This window comes from Daucus carota, chromosome 5 (genome assembly GCF_001625215.2).
Source record: "Daucus carota subsp. sativus chromosome 5, DH1 v3.0, whole genome shotgun sequence".
NCBI classification, from domain to species: Eukaryota; Viridiplantae; Streptophyta; class Magnoliopsida; order Apiales; family Apiaceae; genus Daucus; species Daucus carota.
In genome coordinates, this window is record NC_030385.2 from 39,340,812 (window position 1) to 39,363,388 (window position 22,577).

At 33.5% G+C, this 22,577-nt stretch overlaps 4 protein-coding genes across 4 annotated transcripts; 2 read left to right on the forward strand and 2 right to left on the reverse strand.

Moving 5' to 3' along the window:
* Nucleotides 1-160: 160 nt before the first annotated feature.
* LOC108219713 (protein ALP1-like) lies at nucleotides 161-6,203 on the forward strand. The gene is made up of 3 exons (XM_017393215.2): nucleotides 161-329; nucleotides 513-679; nucleotides 4,748-6,203. Exons 2-3 carry the CDS (start codon nucleotides 526-528, stop codon nucleotides 5,821-5,823), a joined length of 1,230 nt encoding a protein of 409 aa, XP_017248704.1. The 5' UTR covers nucleotides 161-329; nucleotides 513-525; the 3' UTR covers nucleotides 5,824-6,203.
* Nucleotides 6,204-9,299: 3,096 nt separating this feature from the next.
* LOC108219714 (small ribosomal subunit protein uS8) lies at nucleotides 9,300-11,541 on the forward strand. The gene is made up of 4 exons (XM_017393216.2): nucleotides 9,300-9,425; nucleotides 10,672-10,818; nucleotides 10,925-11,085; nucleotides 11,252-11,541. The coding sequence occupies exons 2-4, from the start codon at nucleotides 10,686-10,688 to the stop codon at nucleotides 11,348-11,350; spliced, it is 393 nt and encodes a 130-aa protein (XP_017248705.1). The 5' UTR covers nucleotides 9,300-9,425; nucleotides 10,672-10,685; the 3' UTR covers nucleotides 11,351-11,541.
* Nucleotides 11,542-15,474: 3,933 nt separating this feature from the next.
* Nucleotides 15,475-15,975, reverse strand: LOC108221741 (zinc finger protein ZAT11-like). Its single transcript, XM_017395598.2, has one exon. It carries the CDS (start codon nucleotides 15,973-15,975, stop codon nucleotides 15,475-15,477), a length of 501 nt encoding a protein of 166 aa, XP_017251087.1.
* A 5,789-nt stretch (nucleotides 15,976-21,764) lies between these two features.
* LOC108222491 (zinc finger protein ZAT7-like) lies at nucleotides 21,765-22,268 on the reverse strand. The gene has a single exon (XM_064094035.1). It carries the CDS (start codon nucleotides 22,266-22,268, stop codon nucleotides 21,765-21,767), a length of 504 nt encoding a protein of 167 aa, XP_063950105.1.
* Nucleotides 22,269-22,577: the final 309 nt, after the last annotated feature.

Consider the following 22,577-nt stretch of genomic DNA (forward strand, 5'->3'; position numbering starts at 1 on the left):
AAGTTTGGGCCAGAAGTTCACTGGGGGCCCATGCCCCCACTACATTGACTGTAGGTCCGCCACTGCGAATCGGATCGGATATAAAATCCATTTACAGGCCTATTCTGGACTAGTAGTACATAGCAAGACAACCACTTCGGCCAACATGTCTTAAAACAAAAGTTGAGCCCAAATGTGTTGCTTTAAAATCTCTTGAACATTCATCGCCCGAACGAACCATTTTATTATCTCTCTCTTCATATTTCAACAAAAGTCTTTCACAGCTTTGCATGCTTCAGACACCCAACTCAAAAACATAGACTGCTGCCCCCTCTGCTCTTCACATCTCTGTATGCATCTCTACACACGCATCTACATATGCAACTCACATACACACACTGCATGTTTTTTTAATGTTCTGTTTCTAATTTCATTTGACGGGCTGCTATTGTATTTGTTGTATCTGTTAAGTTTATTGTTGATTTTGAGTGGTGAACTCAACTGGGTATTTTTGGGTTTTGATTTAATTGCAGATTGTGTAGACTTATGGCTCCTCTGAGAGGTGGAAACAAAAAGAAAATGAAGATTGAAAAGGTTGAAAAGATTGAAAAGAATGATGTTGTGCACAAGGCTTTGTCTTCTGGGTCTTCTGAAGATGGGTTTGCTGATTGGTGGGCTGTTTTCTCCAGGAGGATTGCTGGTATATAATTCTGTAGATTCTCTTTATATGTCCATGTTTGTGTGTTTGTGTTTTCATTTATTCTAATGTTGTGTTTTATTTTGCCGAGTTGCATAAATTCTTTTTGTTGCTGCTTGATTTTTGATCATTTGTTCTTGTTGATCACTTCATGGTTCAATTTTTGGTTGTTTTTTGTGCTTGATTACGATTATGTTCTGTTGAATTTCAGTTTGGGATGATTTGATTTTTACTATTTGGTTAAGAATTCGGTGTCACATTAAATTTGCTTCTTGGTTTACTGGAAATGCATTTCGAAATAGCGAGAATAAATCCCCAATCTGTTGATTGTACCACCTCGTAGCTGTATTTGACCAAACATTTTTATCTGCGGCTTATGAATATCGGCAGATATAGGTGGAAACTTCTGTTGGCAATTCTAAATTTTTGGTAATCACATATTGAAGTTAAATCATGAAAGTTTATTTAAAGCTCGGAAAGAAAACTTGATGCAATCTCGGATATAGACAGTTTCAATAGGGTTTCATTCTTGTTGTTTTAATCTATTCAATCTTGGTTCTGCCAAGTCCTTTTCTACATTGTTCAGATTTGATATTTATACTCTGTAATTAGGGAAAAAGGGTGTTCCACAATCTGCATTGTGGCCTTACACTGAAGGAAATTAAGATGAATTCATACTTTACAAGTTTAGTCTTCTTTTTCATTATGTAGCATTCGAATTCATTTCTCCTATATAAAACTGAACTAAAAGGAATGATTTGTATAATTTGCTAAGGTAAAAAAGAAGCTGCATAGCTAAACCCTCACGCTTTTCCCGTTTTTTTATTCCTGCACAATGTTGTTGATTATAATCGCGGTTTTCCATTTAACAAGCATATTTATGCATTAATTTATAAAAATAGTGAGAATTTCTGACTACCATTCTTTCTCAAGTAGCAAGGACTTGGTATTAGAGAAGTCAATGTTCTTGATACATTTTATTTTTAGGCATTCAAGGCCAAACTAGTAATTCACTTCTGCATAAACATATTTATTTTACCTGAGGTTTTGGGACAATTTCTCATCTTTGTTTCTGAATGCTTGTTGTTATTATCTCAAATTTTATTACATGTTTTGGTTTACCAAAGTTCATCAGATGGATTTTATGAATGTCTGAGGTGTTTTGTTTTACCGGGAGCCTGTACTTTCTGTAATCCCCGATATGTGTTTTTCAGTATCAGTTTAAAGTTTAAACTGATTTAAATTTGACATGGAACCGTGAACGTTCTTTCAAATTGGAACTTACTGAAGTGATAGTTGCTAACTGATCATAAGAAGTGTAAGAATGTATGTCTTGACATACTAGTGTCTGTAGTTTGTTGTATATTTTCAATTTTGTTTTTATATTTTAACTTGCCATAGCAAAACTTATTGAGTTATGAGCATATGGGATAAGTTTTCTCAATGAGCTTGTCCAAATCTATGGATTAATTTAAGAGTTCATTGGGATGGTATTCTGGTAGATAAAAAACCTTCTATATATCAGATGTACCTGAACACTATAAATTACATTTTTATGTTTACTGTTTATGACTCTGTAAGAGAGATAACTTATGTGGTTGTAATCTGCTGCACAATGTTTCTGTTGCTGGAGATAGTACTACTGTACTACTGTATGCTACATCTTTGATGGTGTCTTAAGCGAACATTTTGCAGTAACTTTATAACGCCTCTTCACTTGTAAATATCTTAATTATAGTTCTGACCTCAAAGTTTAAATATGAAACTGCAATGAATCAAACCCAAAAAATTTAAGGGGTGGAAACCATATTTACTGTACACAGGAGCATACTTTTGCTTTTCTTCAATCAAAATCAATGATATACATATGTCTAGGTTATAATTTTTCTTAGTCCCTCGTATTCAGTGGCTGAACAAGGAACTTGACCAGAGTGGGAGCCAAATTCTCGACTCGGATTTCTTTTCAAAGTAACCACATTTTTATTATATTTTTTAAATACCTTATTTGTATTAGTGTCGTTATTTTTTTCTCGAAAAATAATTTTAATAGAAGTCTGAAACTTTATTCAGCATAACTTAGAAGCCAATAAGTAGTAGTTATTCTTAGATAAATATTAGGGTGAGCGAGAATCGGATCACAGAATGAATAAATCATATTAAAAAATATTAGTCCCTCTGTCTCATCGATTATGGCCATGTTTTCTGTTATCTGTCCCTAGAGTAACGTCTACATTCACATATGGTAAGGTAAGGGTTATTATGTCAATTTATATGAAAAACAATAAAATCTTTTGGTGACTATTAATTTTTGTTTTATAGGATTATAAAAAGTGGAAATCTCATTGTGGACAAAATGGGTGAGACAAAAACCGATGGAGGGGGTATACATTGTAATATTAAAAATGCAATCATAAGTCTAAGGTTTGAATCTCTTTAACAATATAATGAAATTAAACATTTATATCTTTAGTTATAAAGAAAGATACATGGTTGTCAAGATATACAAGTTGTATTTCCAATGATTATACTGTGCGTAGCCATCATCTGTATACTGTCCAATGCAAAAACGTATAACATTTGAGTATATATTATTTATATGTTTCTTTACAAAATCAAGATAATTTCATATCATAGTTACTCTGGTGTGCGCGCTCTGCTCATTTACTAAATCTTATGATTGTTATCGTAATTCCCTAAAGCTAAAAAATAGTTGTTCCAATTTGTCACATAACTAACTGAGCAGTATTTGTAGGCTGCTTATACGACTTTTTAAATTTCTACATATACAGTCAAACAGGAAACTGGATGGAAACTATGTTATACTATCTGTTTTACCTTTATACTGGTTAAATAATTTAAAGAAGTAAATGTGATGGTTAACATTTTACATCCATCGTTCTAAAGCATCAAGGTCTATGTGGACTAGGATTACTTGGAAGGTTTTGCTCATTGGAATTTGTGTCACCTCAAAGCACCAAAACTGATATTGCAATCTTGTCAATGGAGGTGTAAGCTTAGGCACTTATAATTTCATGATTAACATTCCTTAATAGTTTCATGAGTGGTATTTAATTAGGTAGTGTTTGTTGTTCTCTGAGGACTGCCCTTTTCATGATCTATATATTTCCGCCACCATATAGATGTTTTCTAAACTCCTTTCTTTGTTCCTATTAATATGATTGTCCTATTCATGTATATATTTGTTTCTTTACTTGAGCAAATTAGAAGTATAATGGTTGCTTTAGCAGTGGTTTTATGATGTCGATTAGGCCACTACAATAAAAGAGGCTGCTTATGAATGAAAGAAAGCAAAAACTTCTCTTTTCCTCAACAAACAAATATCTTGTGTAACACAATTCTGAGATCGTCGCTGTATATCCCTCACCTACTGACAAACAGTTATGCATGTTCTTTGTAGAAGTCTGCCCTCTTCTTTCTTGAGGTTACTTGCTAGTGTGTGTCATATTCTTTTTCCATTTTACATTTTACTTATACTTAGAGAAGGTGTTGAAACTGTATTCATTTAATCAAATATTTGTGCAAATGCTGAGTTTAGATGCATCAACAAGTCTTGATGAAAAGTTTAAAATAGATATTCAGAAAACTCAAAACAGAACTACTGTACCTTGAAGTTGGAAATTCAGACTAGGCAAACCTATCAAGCAAACATAGTTTTGTTAAAGTTATGGTTTGCTCACTTCTGTTTTAGGAAGAAGGAACGAAATATGAGGACAGGTGGTTGAAGGATGGTTCTAAGATTCAATTGTTTATACTCGACTTTATAGTGTATTGGAAAGTGAGATGAAATAAGATGCACTTCACACCAACATCAATTATGTCACAGCACAACTTTGACAATTTTTGTGTCATACAGCCTAAGTGATTCTTGTAATATGATTAACTTTCTGTTTTAATGTCGTCCATTTAGACAATATCTGATAACTTGGTTTGTATATTCTATTTTGTTCCAAAGCGAGAATTATCACATGTTCTTGCCATTTGTTAGTCTCAGTCTACTTGCTGCATAATTTCATAACTATTAAGTTATGAACTATATTTACCTCTCTGCAGGATCTTTCTCTCCACCCACAGACATGGATATGTTCGAAGGTTTTCTCAAGATGTCCAGAAAAACTTTTAACTACGTATGCTCTCTTGTGTCGGAGCCCATGTCCAAGTCAAGAAAGTACTCATTTTCGGATGGAACTGTAATATCCTTACTTGACAGAGTAGCTATAGCTTTAAGAAGGCTAAAATCTGGTGATTCACTGGTATCACTTGGTGAAACATTTGGGACACACCGTTCTATCGTCTCTCAGATTACATGGTCTTTCGTGGAGGCCGTGGAAGAAAATGGCCTTCATCACCTCAAGTGGCCTGACACTGAAGAGGAAATGTTAAATATAAAGGCGAAGTTTGAAAGCATACAAGGCCTTCCTAATTGTTGTGGTGCTGTTGACATTACCCACATTAAAATGATGTCAAGCTCGTCCCCCTTTGATACAGAAGTATGGATTGACAATATGAATAATCAAAGCATGGTGATGCAGGCAATTGTTGACTCGGACATGAGGTTTCGAGATGTGGTCAGTGGATGGCCAGGAAAAATGACAGAGCCCTATGTGCTTAGCACCTCAAAATTCTTTGAACTCTGTGAGAAAGGAAATAGGTTAAATGGAAACAAGATAAAGCTCTCGGATGATACAGAGTTAAGGGAATACATAGTTGGAGATTCAGGCTATCCCTCTCTCCCATGGCTTGTCACGCCATATCAAGGAAAGGAAATCTCTGAACCTGCAGCTGAATTCAATAAGAGACACTATGAAACTTGGAAGGTTGTTCATCGTGCGTTGACTAGGCTTAAGGAGGAATGGAAGGTGCTTCAAGTAGTAATGTGGAGACCTGACAAGCACAAACTACCAAGAATCATTCTTGCCTGCTGCATCTTGTATAATATATTTCTTGACGTAGAAGATAAGGTACATTACAAGGTACCTACATCCCAAGAGCATGATCCAGGTTACCTGCAACAGGTATTTAAACATCCCAAGAAAACTTCTGCAGGTTTGAGAGAGAAATTATCTCTCTACATATCCGGTAAACTGCATCAGCAAGTCGCAACTAATTCTGATCATCAAGCCGGATAAGGGAAACTGTTTTCTGGCCTAAATCAGGCAATGCGCATAATGACTGACCAGAAACAAGACACAGTAGGTAATGGATCCGTGTCCTGCTTGAGTTCTTAATATGATGGACGGAGAAAATAGCAAATATAGCTATATGCCTATATCACATAAGACTAAGACCTTGCTCTAAAAAGTTCTGAAACTAGTTTGCCATAAAGATTTGATCCATCCTTGCTCTATATTTCTTTGTTTTTTTTTTTTTATCTTTTCTCATTTCATAGTGTCTAGTGATGTATTTTTAATTAACATTTTCTCTCATTGGTGTTCTTGAATTCAGAAGTCAGAACTTCATAAATATTAGCACACAAGTTATAGTTGCAGCCCTCAGGAACGTTGTTTCATTCTTTATTTTACATCAAATTTTCACAGTTAATGGTTATAAAATGCATCTAGATTGGTGCATGTGTTGATAACTGACTAAGGATGGAATTTTGAATCTGATACATAATTTTGCCATCATAAAGTAGACCTCAAAGTTCCTGACTTGTGTAGTTCTCTTGGTGTCACTGTGAGATGCCTACTGGGAACCAAAAATGTTTGTCAACAGTTTGAGGTACATTTCTTAGATATTGTGAATTAGCTAGACTTCGAAACTTGCTGGTAAAATTGGCAACAAAAGATGTTCCATTGATTGGAGGAAGAGTAGGCAAAGGAAGGTTTGTGATATTAGAACTTAGAAGAGTCATTTGATGTTCCATTGATCGGAGGAAGAGTAGGCAAAGGAAGGTTTGTGATATTAGAACTTAGAAGAGTCATTTTCATATGAGGTAATTGCATATCGCACCCCCTAATTATCGTTCAAAAACGATAGAGTACTGATACTTTAAGAAACTCAACTCGCACCCCTTATCTTTACTTATCAAAACCGATATGCACCCCCTGCTGTTAACTTCCGTTAACTCAGTGCACTCCGTTAAGTCAGTATATATATAAATTACAATTCGGACCCCCTAACTTACGTTCAAAAACGATATTATATCCATATTTTTGAAAACTCGAATCGCACCATCTATTTTTACATCTCAGAAACGATACGCACCCCCTCCGTTAAATTCCGCTACCTTCCGTTAAAATTCTCCCCCGTCTCAATTTACATGTCCCTTTTGCTTTTTGAGGAGTTAAATTGACTAAATTTTTACCAACTATTTGAAAATATGTATTTATTATTTTAGAAAATAGAAATTCACATATTAAAATAGACTAGATACCTCTATTAAAACAGGCAAGAAAGTATATTTTATTATGTAACTTTCTATACCCTAAAATAATAAATAAATATTTTTTTAATAATTGATCAGAAATTAGTCAATTTGACAAGGGACATGTAGATTGAGACGGATGAGTATTTTAACGGAAGGTAACGGAATTCAACGGAGGAGGTGCGTATCGTTGTAAAGATAGGTGGTGAGATTTGGGTTTCCAAAAGTACAGTTATAATATCGTTTTTGAACGTAAGTTAGGTATAATGTGCTTTTTATATAAGCCTTTTGTCGTTTAATCAAAAAGTAAATCTAGCCTATTTTAATAGAGGTAAATAGTAGGGGGTCCGAATTGCAATTACCTCTATTATTTGTGAAATTCGGACCCTCTATTATTTGCGAAAACAAATAGACTAGATTTACTTTTTGATGATATTTTTTTTAAATTTTTGTTTAATTAAGTTATCCCCAAGTCAAAATGATTTTACATATTGAATGATTTTAAATTTTTAGTGACATGTGTATTAGGTACTTAAAATATACACTATTTTAAATATAAAAAATAAATATCATGTGATATTTATTATAAATAATACATAAATTTATCTATTGATTAAAATATATAAATTTAATTATTTTGTTTGGAAAAATTGATCAAAAAAATTAAAAAAAATATCATCAAAAATTAAATCTAGTCTATTTTAATATGTAACTTTCTATTTTCTAAAATAATAAATACATATTTTCAAATAGTTGGTAAAAAATTAGTCAATTTAACTCCTCAAAAAGCAAAAGGGACATGTAAATTGAGACGGAGGAGAATTTTAACGAAGGTAGCGGAATTTAACAGAGGGGGTGCGTATCGTTCCTGAGATGTAAAAATAGGTGGTGCGATTCGAGTTTTCAAAAATATGGATACCATATCATTTTTGAACGTAAGTTAGGGGATCTGAATTGCAATTATATATATATACTGACTTAACGGAGTGCACTGAGTTAACGGAAGTTAACGACAGGAGGTGCATCTCGGTTTTGAGAAGTAAATAAAGTATCGGTACTCTATCGTTTTTGAACGATAATTAGGGGGTGCAATATGCAATTACCTCTTTTCATAACGGAGAACTCCAGCTACTGTAGAGTTGTCCAACGTTCCTTGGCCAAATGGCCAGTAAAATATGGTCAATCCTCTAAAAAGTTATCAGAAGGAAGCAACCTCTTTTTATTTACTATATAAATTCACCCATCTGAAAAGTTATTAGAAGGAAATAACTTTTTTTTATTTATGATATAAACTCACCCAAAAATTCACATTGATAAAATAATTTTTTATGTAGTGTTTGGTTGAGGATTGAAATGTAATAACTAAAAATAAATCTTTCACATTATCTTTTGTATCATTGATTTTATTTTATATTTAGTAATTTATATCATAGTAGAAATTTGAATCTCGATGAAGTTTGTCTCGACAAAGTTTCAGGATGGATTTAGCGTAAAATTTTCATCAGGATAGATTGTGTGTGAAAGAAATCAGAGATATACAAGAGTTGACGAAACCGATCCCATTTTTGTCGACCCTAATAATTTAAATTCAAACCTAAATATATTGGATTAAAATATTTTGATACGATTGTAATGAGTTAGGTGAGTTTCGACTTTTTTTAACCCGGCATGATTGAAAAATAATATATTTTAATAAATTTTTATGTTTATGTACTCATTACATTTATTATAGTCAATATCTAATTATTGCACAAATTGATCCCTTTTGTTTAGACTAGCGATTTGTTAAACAAAATATATTTTAAAATTATGAGCCAAATTTTAAAATACATATTTAAATTAGAATTATAGTTTTATAAAATATAAAAAATTATATGTATTATGTATATATTTACAATGATGTAATATGAAACTGTTTTATGAAGTGCTACCTATATATTTATATATACTAAAAACCCACTATTATAATTATAGAAATAATTTATGAATATTCTTGTTTCAATAATAACATGATAATGTTAAAATAAAAAAAGAGAGAAAGATATTGAAGAGAATGAACCGATAAATAATCTTGATATTGATTCTTTATCATGATATTGTATTTTTTTATTACTTCAACCGTACAAATTAAATTAACGCAAATAATAATTTCAAAAAAAAGAAATTAACGCAAATAATATAAGCTTTTCATTAATAAATTTAATCTAGCAAAAATAAAACCAATATGTAAATTAAGAGGAAAAAAATGTAAATTTCTAGCGAGGAGCTATATAAGGCTCTCTTTGTCTCTCCGCAACAAAGGCGAAACCCTAGAATCTTCATCTCTCGCTTCTCCGCCTCCTCTGCGCCCATTTCTTGTTTCAGGTACATTCAGCCTTGATCTTATATCTTTATCACTCACACACAATCTTGTTTGTATATATGATCTGATTAAAAGCTTAGCTGTAAATAGCTGTTGAATATGCAATCACTGCCTTGCTTGTATAGTTGTATGTATAGCTTTCATACTTCCTTCAATTAAACGCAATGAATCTCGTTTGATGTGTATATCTTTTGATTTTTTGTTTTGTTATGATTGTTTGTCGATGAATGCACTGTTTGTTTCGAGTGATTTTTGTTAGTTTTTCGGTGATTTTATGTTTTGGGTTCGAAATTGAGACGAATTAGACTTAAAATTATTAAATTGATGTAGCATTGTAGCTAGTTGTGTTAGTTTACTTAAATCAAGATTTCAAATTAAACAAGGTTTAGTTGCTTTCTTCGTGTTTAGAAGGTAGTTGTGTGCTATATGACTATATCATTCGGTATTTTGTTTTGGAAATGTGTGCCTGACTGCCTGTTTGTTGGTTATGATTTTGAGTACTCTATACGGTCTATCAATCTATATTATTTTGAGAAATATGGATGTTGTAAGTAATTAGAGGATCGGAACTCAAATGCCTACTGCCTACCTGTTTGACTAGTCTCTTAAAATTTTTATTGAGTATTTAGACTCAACTGGATCTTTAGTATGATAAGTGTAATTTTGTGATATGTATAACTTTATGTGCCGTGTCTCTTAAAATTTTTATTGAGTATTTAGACTCAACTGGATCTTTAGTATGATAAGTGTAATTTTGTGATATGTATAACTTTATGTGCCGTGTCTTTATGTGTTGCCACATTTTATTGTAATGTAAGTTATTGTGATTTGGATGTGTGCCAGCCATACATAAATATGAACACTGGCATACAAGTTTCACATTGGTTTTTGAGGAAAAAATGTCTTATAAAAGTTATATATGTTAAGATGTATGATTATGTAATTTATGAAGCCACAGGAGACACAATTAGAGCGTTCATCATGTTATATATTATATATTATTATGTTACCCGTGCAGCCTCTGCTGTTGTTCTTTTTCAATGCTTAGTACTTTATAAGCACAATTTGCACATAAACAGATCGAGTTCTGATGTTTCCTTGAATATCTACTGTTTGTATCTTTATTTAATTCAACAAATAGAGCTGCAATTTGGCATATTTTTTGTTCTGTTTCTCCCTGTACTTTTATGGAAGTGCAAACTTTTCCCCCTCCCATTAATTTAATGTTATGGTGTTTATCTGCTGCAGCTTGAATTTTGAGGATGGTGAGGGTTAGTGTCCTTAATGATGCTCTCAAGAGCATGTTTAATGCAGAGAAGAGGGGTAAACGACAAGTCATGATCAGGCCTTCATCGAAAGTGGTTATCAAGTTTCTTATGGTCATGCAAAAGCATGGTTAGCAATCTTGCATTCATTTTCTCTGATACAATTTTATCAAGCGTGTTCTATAATTCATATATCTTCTGAGGATCTGATCTTTATAATGTTCATTGATTAATAGGTTACATAGGAGAGTTTGAGTATGTTGATGACCACAGATCTGGGAAAATTGTGGTTGAATTGAATGGAAGGTTGAACAAATGTGGGGTAATTAGTCCTCGTTTTGATGTTGGTGTGAAAGAAATTGAGCCTTGGACTGCACGTCTTCTTCCATCAAGACAGGTTTGGTTCCTAAAATTTATATTTACTAAGTACAACTTTTGTATACTTATAGTCTTACAAATATAGCTCTAATGTTAAATTGGGAACACATTATTGACTTGTGATTCGTACAAGTATTTGCCATATATCAATGGTTTTTGATGGAGTGCATGATGTAAATATGCAGTTTGGTTATATCGTGCTGACTACATCTGCTGGCATCATGGATCACGAAGAGGCGAGAAGGAAGAATGTTGGTGGTAAAGTACTTGGCTTCTTTTACTGAACGAAGGATTTGAGGGATCGTTTTGGATAACTGGCTTAGTGCTTGATTCCAATTTTCTTGTACCCTTTGCATCCTATGTAGTGGTTTTTCCAAAGAAAGCTTATTTTGTCTGTCTGAATTTTAAGATATTCTTTTGTGTTGGTTTTGGAATTTTATCCTATGTGGTAGAGATTTTAAGGTTATTTGCTAAATCCCTGGGTTATGACTTGATTCATCAACTGATTTTACATTTAGAAATTGACTTTTGATGCTGGAAATGTGATAATCTGCTTGCTTCCATTTTGTTGCACAGTAGTGTAACTGTGTAACCTGGTGCTATGAACATACTTCTCTCATATGATAATAGTGCTTTATGATGTGCAACCACTTCCAAGTTTATTCAAACAATAAATAGTGTGCTTGAGAATGTTTTCAAAGCCATTGATGCTGGTTTGCCAATTGCAAAAATGTCTATGACTTCCAATAATCTATTTGTGGTGGTTGCTGTTGGCGCCCCATTTGTATGACAAAAGTTACCATGTGTTAGTGGGATTCATTTTATCAAATTTAACACAAGAAATCCAGGATATTTTAGTTCAACTCTTGTTTATTACTCATTTATAAGATATATATGTTTAATTAGTCAGATAGCAGAAAAATACCATAAAAATAAGGAGGATGTACAAAGTATGGCATTGTTTTGCGGAATAATTGAATAGCATTGCCATGTATCATGGTTCTAAAAATCCCGATTTGGCAGATTGATCTTGTGAAGATGCTTGTCAGATTCGATCTAAAAAATCTAACTGAAGTAAATTAGACCAATGTATTAATTATTATTATAATATTACAATATATCTGTTTTTTTTAATCCGATTAATTTTGTTGATTAATCTTCGATCATCCGATTAATCCTTAATTAACACATCTACCGGTTAATCCGATTTTTGTAGAACAGCCTCCGATTTTTGCAGAACTGCCTGCGACATGAGATGAAAATGAACAACTTTCCTTTGCTGAATATGAGTGTTGTAGGGGAATTAAAGACATGGTCACATTGTTACTGTAAATTGTTAAAAAGCGGACCTCACAGAATCGCATTCAATAATAAAAGTGCAAAAACAGGTATATTGAAGTGTAGGCGTTAAGCATGATCTTGAACTGAAAAGAACTTCCAAGGCTGATATCGTTTTTTTCAGGCCAAGTGATGGCGGTGTTGTTTATTGAAACTAAAATAGGTCATCAGACGAATTAATGATCCATGAGTTGAAGAAAAGTCTTTATCCATCTAGTTAATCTTTATAATATTATGCTCGTAAACCGGTGACACACAGACACTTGATTATAACGCTGAACATGAATCAGTACCAAGTGTGTTTACTTCCTAAATGGAAATTAATCAAGTTTACAGTAAAAGAAACACAAAAATACGGACAAGTGATAGAAAAACGCTCAGAGAATAGGTTGTAGCCAGATGAGTAGTTAGTTATATAAAGCGTATAAGAAAGATAACAAGATACATAGCGCTAATAAGATATATAATCTCAGCTGAAGATGCCTGAGTTAGAAACTCGTCATTGCATTGCCAAAGGATATGTAGTTGCCCAATTGAAGAGTCAGTCCCCTGACTTCAATGGCCATCAGAACATTTCACCGTCTCTTCTTCACTCTCACAGTCTCCCCATCTTCTTCTTCATCACCTTTGTCGCTGAGTACGATGTCAATTTCCATCGTTTCAATTGCCAAACAAGTTTCCGGATAGATTTATTGACGACGATGATGTTGTTGCCTAAAGAGAATGAGCTGGTTGTAAAATTTTATAACTATAAAGGCATGGGGGGTTTGATAGTGGAGAGGGGATCTTCTAAGCATATGCTTAAAGCATGCCCATCATCTTTTGTTATTTTATACATGCTTAGACATATTTACTTTATCAATTTTGGTAGCACTAATGTTTCTGTTCAAAACACTCAAATAGATGCTTATTTGGTCACCTTCCAGAACTTAGTTAAACATAATTTTGTTTGTGCAAGTTACAAGAGAATAGTAACGGACTTTGAGACTTGTAGATGATGACTATAACAACATAATTGTCAAATATACTCCTACTGTTGTGATTTATGGAGAACGTTTTTAGTGTGAGAACACGTGAGAACAATTGTTTTGCACTTTATGAATGTATGGTTTTCCAAATTCATAATATGCAGGACAACTATTATTTATTATTCTCACCTGTACACACGACCCTGTAGATTTATAAATTCACTAGAAAAATTTCTCTCCTGTGTTTATGTGCGTCTAAGTCATAGTTCACAATTGTCTAACTAGTGTTCAAGTTTTTGTCTCTGCTTCTCTGAGACATCAGGAACTGGATTTGCAATATTGAACACTGCTTCTGACAATGTGAAGAAGAGACTGTAGAAAACAAGGCTGACTGGGATGAAAGCAAAAGGGTATTGTTATGTCAATTCTGATTTTGAGAAATGGATACTTGTCGTTGCAGATTTTCTCAGCCACAATATACACTTGACGGAAGATTACTGGGAAGAACACAAAAGGGATACTACTGAAAGTGATGACACAACGCTTGCCTCAACTAATTTATTACAATAATTGTAAATTGTAATCACCAGACGCCTGAAGTGAATTTTACAAAACGAATCTATGGCTAATCACAGATGGATACTGAGAACACCTCAGCATCTGGAAAAATTGCAGAACCTCAATTTTCACATCAGCACCACTCTCGGTGCTTCTAATGCAACAACATTGGCCTGATATTTCCTCCATGTAACTTTGCAAACATTCTCTATCAAGCAGATCGGATGCAGCCATACTAGTACATCACCAGCAAGCACCAACTATGTAAGCACCTAGTTAGCAGTAAAACTTGCGTGTTCCCTCACAGGGATTTGTGGATGAATTCCCACGATTAGACACCAAGAGATGGTATGCCCAGGGAGTTACATATCTCAGATGCCCATTTCACCAGCACGTCCTGTAAATAAGTGACAATAATTCCTACGATGCTAGTCGTGCTTGCTGCCTACAATATCAGAGACCAACTGGCCGACTTATAGCATTTTATGTTGAATCAATTGTCTGCTAGCTGTCTGATGCTTTTTTCAAACACAGGAACAACTTCTTCATATAAAAACAAAGGTTAAGGTGGGTACATGAGGACCTTACCGAATACTGCATGCTCTGAGGTCTTGCTATATTGCATCCAGCATGGAAACTACAACCATCATCCAAGGACTTGAAAAACAGAGCGTAGACAGAGACTTATGCCTTGATACAGATATCGGTAAATTTCTCAGCAACTTACCCTAAGACCTTATAGATACATCCTGCTATTTCTGCAACTTTTCTTTACACATGCTCTAGCTTCTTCACTTAATCCAACGACTAATCAAATTCAATTGCACTGACATAAATTTATAAATCTGAAGATTATATTAATTAAATTTAGTTGAATTTCAGGATCCACATCACAATCGTTTACAATCCCAAGATCGCTCTGAGTCTGCTAGCTTCTATCTTAGTAATGAACTAATAAGAATAACAGAATATAATTTCTTTGTTAAAGTCTCAGGCATCTTATCTGAACAGCAATCTACATACATCACAACTCTTCTACTCAATTGTTACATATAGTCCTGAATAAAAAATTCAATTGCAAAAACATACAGTTGAAGGGATCAGATTGCACACTTGATCCCCAGACCCCAAGTATCAGAATCTATTGAATGGTCCTATATCTCTGGTAACTAGACAAGTGTGAGTGATTCAATGCTTCCAATAAGTAGAGACATTGAAGTAAGTATTAAAAACTGTTTGTGAGCATGCTAATATCACAAGACTTAAAACACAACTACTTTAATGTATCAATCATATCAAGAACCTACTATCAAAAAAAAAAAAAATCATATCAAGAACCACACAACAGCACAAAAAGAAAATAAAGATCAAGACAAGAACAATACCAGATCAATTACTGCCGCAACATTAATCCACTAAAACCGAAAATCCAACAAGATCATATCAAGATTTACAAAATTGAACTATCCCATTAGCCATAGATCTACATGTTCTATATATACACCAATCAATCATAAAATCATCTACTCTCGAAAAATAATTAGTTAGAACCCGAAAATCTTCAATTCATTCGCCTCCGGACTCAAATTCAAATCAAGCCCCAAAACCCTCTTACCATAACAATCACTACTAACCATCTTCATCTTCAAATCAAGATCATAATGCCCATCACTACTAGTCACAGAACTAGCATTATTATTATTATTACAACTCTCATTAGTCCCAAGAATCTTGGCTGCGCGATGCTTCCTCATATGACCCCCCAAAGCCTGCCCTGTCCAAAACTCCGCACTACACACACTGCACCTGTGGGGCTTCGGCAACTGCTTCTCCGCCTCCGTGTCGCCGCCGCCGAGTTTCGGCCGCTTGTGACTCGCCGTGTGGCCCCCTAGGGCTTGAAAAGACGCGAAGCTACGTTGACATGTCTTGCACGTGAAGATTTGAGCCGCTTGAGATGACTTGCTTTCTGCTCTGTTCGAGATCATGGCGCAGTTGGCCATGGCGAATCTCTCCACGTTGTCTGTGTTGTAGAATCTCTTCATCATTCTTGCCCTAATTACTGTTTCTCTCTGTATTATCGGAACAAGTAATCGACTTATAAGTGTGTGTGTGTTTTGTAAGAGCGAAACAAGTTGGGAGTGCGAGTATGTGTGGGTATATATAGGTGTGTGCCGTGTGGTTGTGTAGAAGATACCGACTGCGCGTAGACTACACAAGGAAAGGATTTCTATCGTTTTTCTTGATTACCAAGTAACATCTCTGCGGGTATATATAGATGTTTTTTTTTATAAGCCTTTTTTTTTTTTTTTGATAAGCCTATATATAGATGTTTATATATACAATTTTTTTTAATAATCCAAACAAAAGAGAAGATTTTGTAAAATCCAAATAAAACTGGGTCCTGTAATTTGACTATGTTTTTTTTTTTATATTTATTTTAGACCAGATAAAAGGAGATTTTATAAATAAAATATGATTTTCATAAAATTTTATAAATTTATTTTTTACTTGCTAGTTTCTATTCTAATTGAAATATAACCAAATTATCATTATTTTTTAAAAGAAAATTTATTGTAAAAATTTTGATTTGTAACATCATAATCTTACAGAGATTTTAATTATGTTTATAAGCATATTATATAAACGTGAACTTATATGAATTGTTAAATTAAACATATATTTACAGAAAATATCCGTGCACGGGGTTATAAGTTATTATAATAAATATAATTGAACTGATATTATATATGTGATATTATATATGTATTATTATACTGTTCTCTCCCATCTGTAAAAAATTGCTATATAGTTTTTATGATTGAATTTCCCCAATTTAAAAATTTGTTAGTGAATAATAATTATTCATGGAAAATATATATTCTGTTTTATAATATCATTTTCAATTGTAAAAGTCAAAAGAGGAGCTACAACCATATTGATCAAAATGATCGACTAAAATAACATAAAATATTAATTATTTAAAATTTATCACATCAATAAAAATTATGTGTATAATATTTAATTATGCTTTAAAGATAATAAATTTATCTCAAATTATTTTGAATTGAATATGCTATTCCGTACATCCTATGTGTAAACAGTGTTTGCATGTATTTTAAGGTAATGATAAATATAAAATATAATTTTATTAATTATTTTTAAAATTTTTATTTTATGTATAAATAAAGATTTTTATCGTTTTAACTTGATCACCAAGTAACCTCCTTTGCTGTTTATTTTACTAATAATCTCCTCGGATATATTTCAATAAATACCAATATTAGGAAAAATAATTACCAAGTAGCTAGAACAAAGATAATTTGAATTTTTTTGATGTACCACATAAAAGATACGGATTCAATGTATTTTTCGATAAATTGTCAAAAGTGCTAATAATAAAGATGTTTATATATACTAATTTTTTATTATTATAAACAAGAAAGAAGAATTTGTGAAAATCAAAATAAGCTGAGTTTTGTAATTAAAATATAATTTTATATTTTTATATTCTAAATCAAAATTGAATATATTACCCTCTCCATCTCATCTGTTAACAGTGCTTGTATTTTAAGGTAATGGTATTAACATTGCTTGCATGTATTTTTAAGGTATTGATAAATGTTAATTTTTTTTAAAAATTAAATAAGAGTTCTTAAATTTGTGCAAACCCCTTTGTCAAATATTGAGCTAGTAGAATATTCCTCGGTCCCCTTAATTGTGTACTATGTAAATATATTTATATAATTTATTTTTAATTTTTTTTTTCTGAATAAAAGTTTAAATGAATTTTCTTTTTCTAAATAGAATATTTTTTTGTCCAGCAGTAAAAACTTATATATAGAAAATGGAGTGCTCTGAAAGCTAGAAAGGATGGAACATTGATCCCGAACATGCAGCTCAAAGGCTTCTTTGTTATCCATAGAATGCATATAGCAACTAACCAACCACAAGGCAACATTAATCAGTCCAATTGCAATAAATTTTATAGCTTTTGTAATACTAATTGAAAAAAATTTGGACACAATTGCAACATTTTTTTTTTATAAAAATAAAAGGATATTACTGAAAATAGACTAGCTAGGCATGTTTTTATGCCACAAATCCAAACATCAATGTCATTCATAAACATAACACCATAACACCAATTGAAAAGCAGCACTCAGGCTGTCATAACATCATCATACAAATTACAAACAGTACATATATAAGTCTAAGACAAAACAAAACCAAATTCGCTTGAGAATTTAGTCACATACATGACTAAACCAAATCCGTGAGAGAATTTAAACAAAAGTAAAGTCAACATCGACTTGTATCATTGCAGCTTCATCTCCATTCACTTCTTACCCATCCTCCGAATCTCGATCTTCATTTGCATCGACCTCTTGACAAGAAAATTAACAGAACCATACCATCAACAATGTCATAAGATACGTTGAACACCAAAGCCATAAGATTTTTCTTGCAATGCAAATTGAGAAGGCCAATCCATGCTACAAAGTGTAAATAGGGTTGGTCTAAAATGTGCGATGGTTTTAAGGAATAGTCATATTTTCACAAATGTCTCCGATGTGTCAAATCTTTTTCGTCTCTGCTTTTTCAAGACATCCTGAACTGGATTCCCGATATTCATCAAAATGCTTGACAATATCAAGAAGATATAGACTGGCAGGAAACAAGGCTTACTTGATGAATGCTATTTTGTCAATCCTGTATTTTGTGCTCTGCTGATCCTACGGATTGATTTTGCAATCTTTTTGAAATTGTAAGCCAGACTGCAAAGTTCAAGAACAAATCCCTGTGAGTTAAGCTTCCATTTCCATGGCTAGTGATAAAAAGCAAAGGCTCGCAGACAGGAACTCTATGGATGAGGTATTTTTTCTCATACACAGTGAACCTTTGTAGACAGTGGGAAAAGGAAGTTGGCTAAAGAGAGTGGAAAAGAGGAGTAGAGGACATCTTGTGTACAAGAAGCCTAAATTTTTTTTTTGTCAGGAAAAAAAAGAGCCTAAATATTGATCTTTATTGATTTCTGGAAATTTTGAAGCAAACAATTGGCCATCACACAGCCATATTGATACTAATTATTTAGGTTGATTTTCTTACCAGAATGTTTTATACTTGTATTCTAAATGTTTGCCTGCCATTATTGCTGGTTTCAGCCTTCTACACCTTAGCCAACTGCTAGAAATGGTCAAATTGCCTAGAAATCAGCTTGCTGCGGATCATATGCAGATCTCGTCAGGCCTCAGCCACAAGATGCATGCACTTGCTGGGGGATTGATGTGAAGAACAAAAAAGGGATACTAATGATAGTGCTGGCACAATGCTTGCCTTTGATTTTCTCATTTGTCATTACTCATTGTAGTGCAAAGCGATCACTTCCAGATTTCTATATATATTGCTGCAAATTGTAAATTCCTCGAGTTTGATCATGTGGAGCAATGTACATGTGGTTCAGGCATTGCATTTTCGTAGACATGTAAGATAACTCTTCTGTTATTTTTTTAACAGTTTATTAAGTTGCTTTGGTTAGCATTCTGGGTTTAAATGGTTTTTCTTAAGTTTTATTTTTAGACAGGTAACTAAAAAGGGCTGGCAAAACCAGCAACTGGTTGTGCATTTTTACTAAATATGGGTATGTTCACCAGTCCCGTATTTCCACCATGTACTTTTGCAATATTCTCATTCAAATTGTTCAGATGCAGCCATATTGGCAGGTTACCAAGTACGAAACAACTATATAAGCACCTAGCTAGCCGAAAAACATACTTACCTGTTCCTTTGCCTAGAGAACTGTGGGCGAATTTCCAGAGAGATGCATAGCTGGTATGACCATTGCAATAGGCAATAGCACCTCCTCCACATAAGTCGTAATATTCCCAACAATGGCAATGGTCTCTACTATATCAGTGACCGACAGTTCTAATTTCTACCCTCTGTCTTGCCATCTTTTACATGTAAATTTTCAGCTCAACAGTTTTTTCTCGGTGTTTATATGTATTCAGTATGGTGCCTAGCTAGTCGATCTGTATAACTAAAAATTTAAACTAGAGTAGTTTCTTTGTAAGAAATCTTAAAACAACCTGATTTGTAGTTTAACAACAATCAATATGCATTTGATCCTATAAACTTCAGTAAGCGTCCTCACATGGCGAAAAAGGAGAAGTTTACGCAACTTCAGTTGTGTGGAGTCTGCGGACAATTATTTTTTCCAAGTCTTCCTTAGCTGCTCAGTGAAGTCATTCAGGAACAACAATGCTAATGAAATCTTTCAAGAAGGGAAAAAAAGGCATCAACTTAAATAGCCATTTTTGAAATTAATAATTGCAATGCACAATGATTTGAATATCCAAATCTTCAAGGATTGAGCACGATTCCCAAACAAGAATTGACAAGTAAATCCTAGTTATATCTCTTTTAGTAAATAAGTCATACTGTTGTAGCTTCGAGCAAATTTTCCTCTTGGGTGAATCTACTGTCTTGCTCTGAAAACAACTTGTTTATATATAAACAATGGTAAGGTGGATACATCAGGACCTTTTATCTGCAATATATATATACTTGTCTACGTGCTCTGGCTTCTTCATTCGGTTTAACTACTAATATCATCGACTCCCATTGCACTGACATAAAAATCATTGTCTGCAATTACATATCGTCGTTTTGTGATTTCGACGAGGTAAAACCGACCACGCGACCGTCGGTCGGTTTTATATACGACGGTCGATTTTGTGTGGTCGATTTTGACTTGTTTTCTTGTAAGCTTATATATTTAGTATTTTTACATAATGAGAATAATAAAATCTAAGTTCTGAGTTAAATTCTCAGGCCTCTTATTTAAAAAGCTTTTTACTTCAACTCACTGGCTCCCAACTTGTAACATAAGGTCCTTGTAAAATTTAGTGCAAACAAAGTTCAATAGATTATAATGCAAATGGCACCTACATAGTAACGTAATATACCAATTTGAATTCGAATAATAGTACAGGTACATGTATAAGTATCGAGTGCCTCAGAATAGAGACGTGTGTAGGCGTCGGGTAAGTGCTTATGGACTTCGTTAAACTTAATCAAAATTTCTAAGGCATATGTGGAAGTCAGAAGTTTCATGAAAAAAGTTTAGATATTTGGATAATATTAGAGGTTTAATCATGTAAATCGTATCTGGTTTTGATTTTAGATGAATTCTACATAAAATATAGTAGAGTTGATATAGTTTTCTGGATTTAAGCACGATAATTCAAAATCTCATGAATTTTGATGAGATTTTCAAAATTTTAAAATATACTGAACAATCCCACGAAATCCATAATTTTATGAAGTTCAAAAAATTCCATTAGCATTTGAATACTATAAGATTTTTAATGGATCTTGAATAATTCCGATTGAATATCAATAGATTTTTAAGCATAATTTAAAATACTAATTACCACGGTATTTTGTAAATTCCAATTGAATATTCAATATTTTTTTAGAATGCGAATTGAATATACGAATTTCATAAATGAAAAAGAATCTTCTTAAATTCTAATCGAATACAACACCATCATCAATTATACCAAAAATCATAGCCGGAGGAGAGAAAAAACAATGATCAAGAACACAACTTTCAAAAAAAATGATCAAGAACACAACTTTCAAAAAAAATGATCAAGAACACAAAACTAATCCATTGAAACTGAAAATCCAACAAGAGAGTCGCATAACAAAATTCATAACCATGTCAAGAAATACCAACCCACATGTTTTGCAACAGTCGAAGAAACATATCATACACATGCAAATAGCATACAGTTCACATCAAAGTAACCACTCTCGACTCTCCACGAAACTAATTAATCTCGAAAACCTTCATTTCATTCTCCTCCGGACTCAAATTCAAATCAAGACCTAACATCCCTTTGTCAAAGAAATTACCTGCAGTGACCATCTTCACATCATCAGAGGGAGCAGCACTACTAGTAACAGTACTAGCATTATTGCAAAGGCTCTCATTACTCCCAAGCAAGCCTTGAATCTTGGGCTTACGATGCTTACCCTTGTGACCACCTAAAGCCTGTCCATTCCAAAACTCAGCACCGCACACAGTGCACTTGTAGGGCTTGGGCCCCTTCTTCTCCGCTTCCGTTTCGCCACCACCAAGTTCAAGGCGCTTGTAGTGGCTCGCTCTGCAGTGACCGCCTAGGGATTGGGAAGTTGCGAAGCTAAGTTTACATGTCTTGCACTTGAAGATCTCTTCCGGCTGAGACGACGACTTCCTACTCTCTGCTATCATTGCGCAGTTGGCCATAGCGAATCTCTCCACTGCGTCTGTGTTAGAGAATTTCGTCCTCATTGTTTCCTTAATTGCCTGCTTCTCTTTGGTTTTTTTAATATAAATTATTTATAATAGGATGGGAAGGTTTGTGGGTCCGGAGGATGGATCCCATACCGGAGCTTGGTAAAGCCCACGCGGGACCTACTGGACGGGAGTGAAGCCTATCCGGACGGGTAAAATCCAGTATTGGATCTTTAGCTTGTCTAGAGCTCTTTTATATATTTCTGGAGCCTTGAGGAGATTTTCTTTTGTACATTTCTGGAGACTTGAGGAGATTTTGTGAACTCGAGATGAATTGATCGGGATGGTGAAAGGGTCCCGGATATA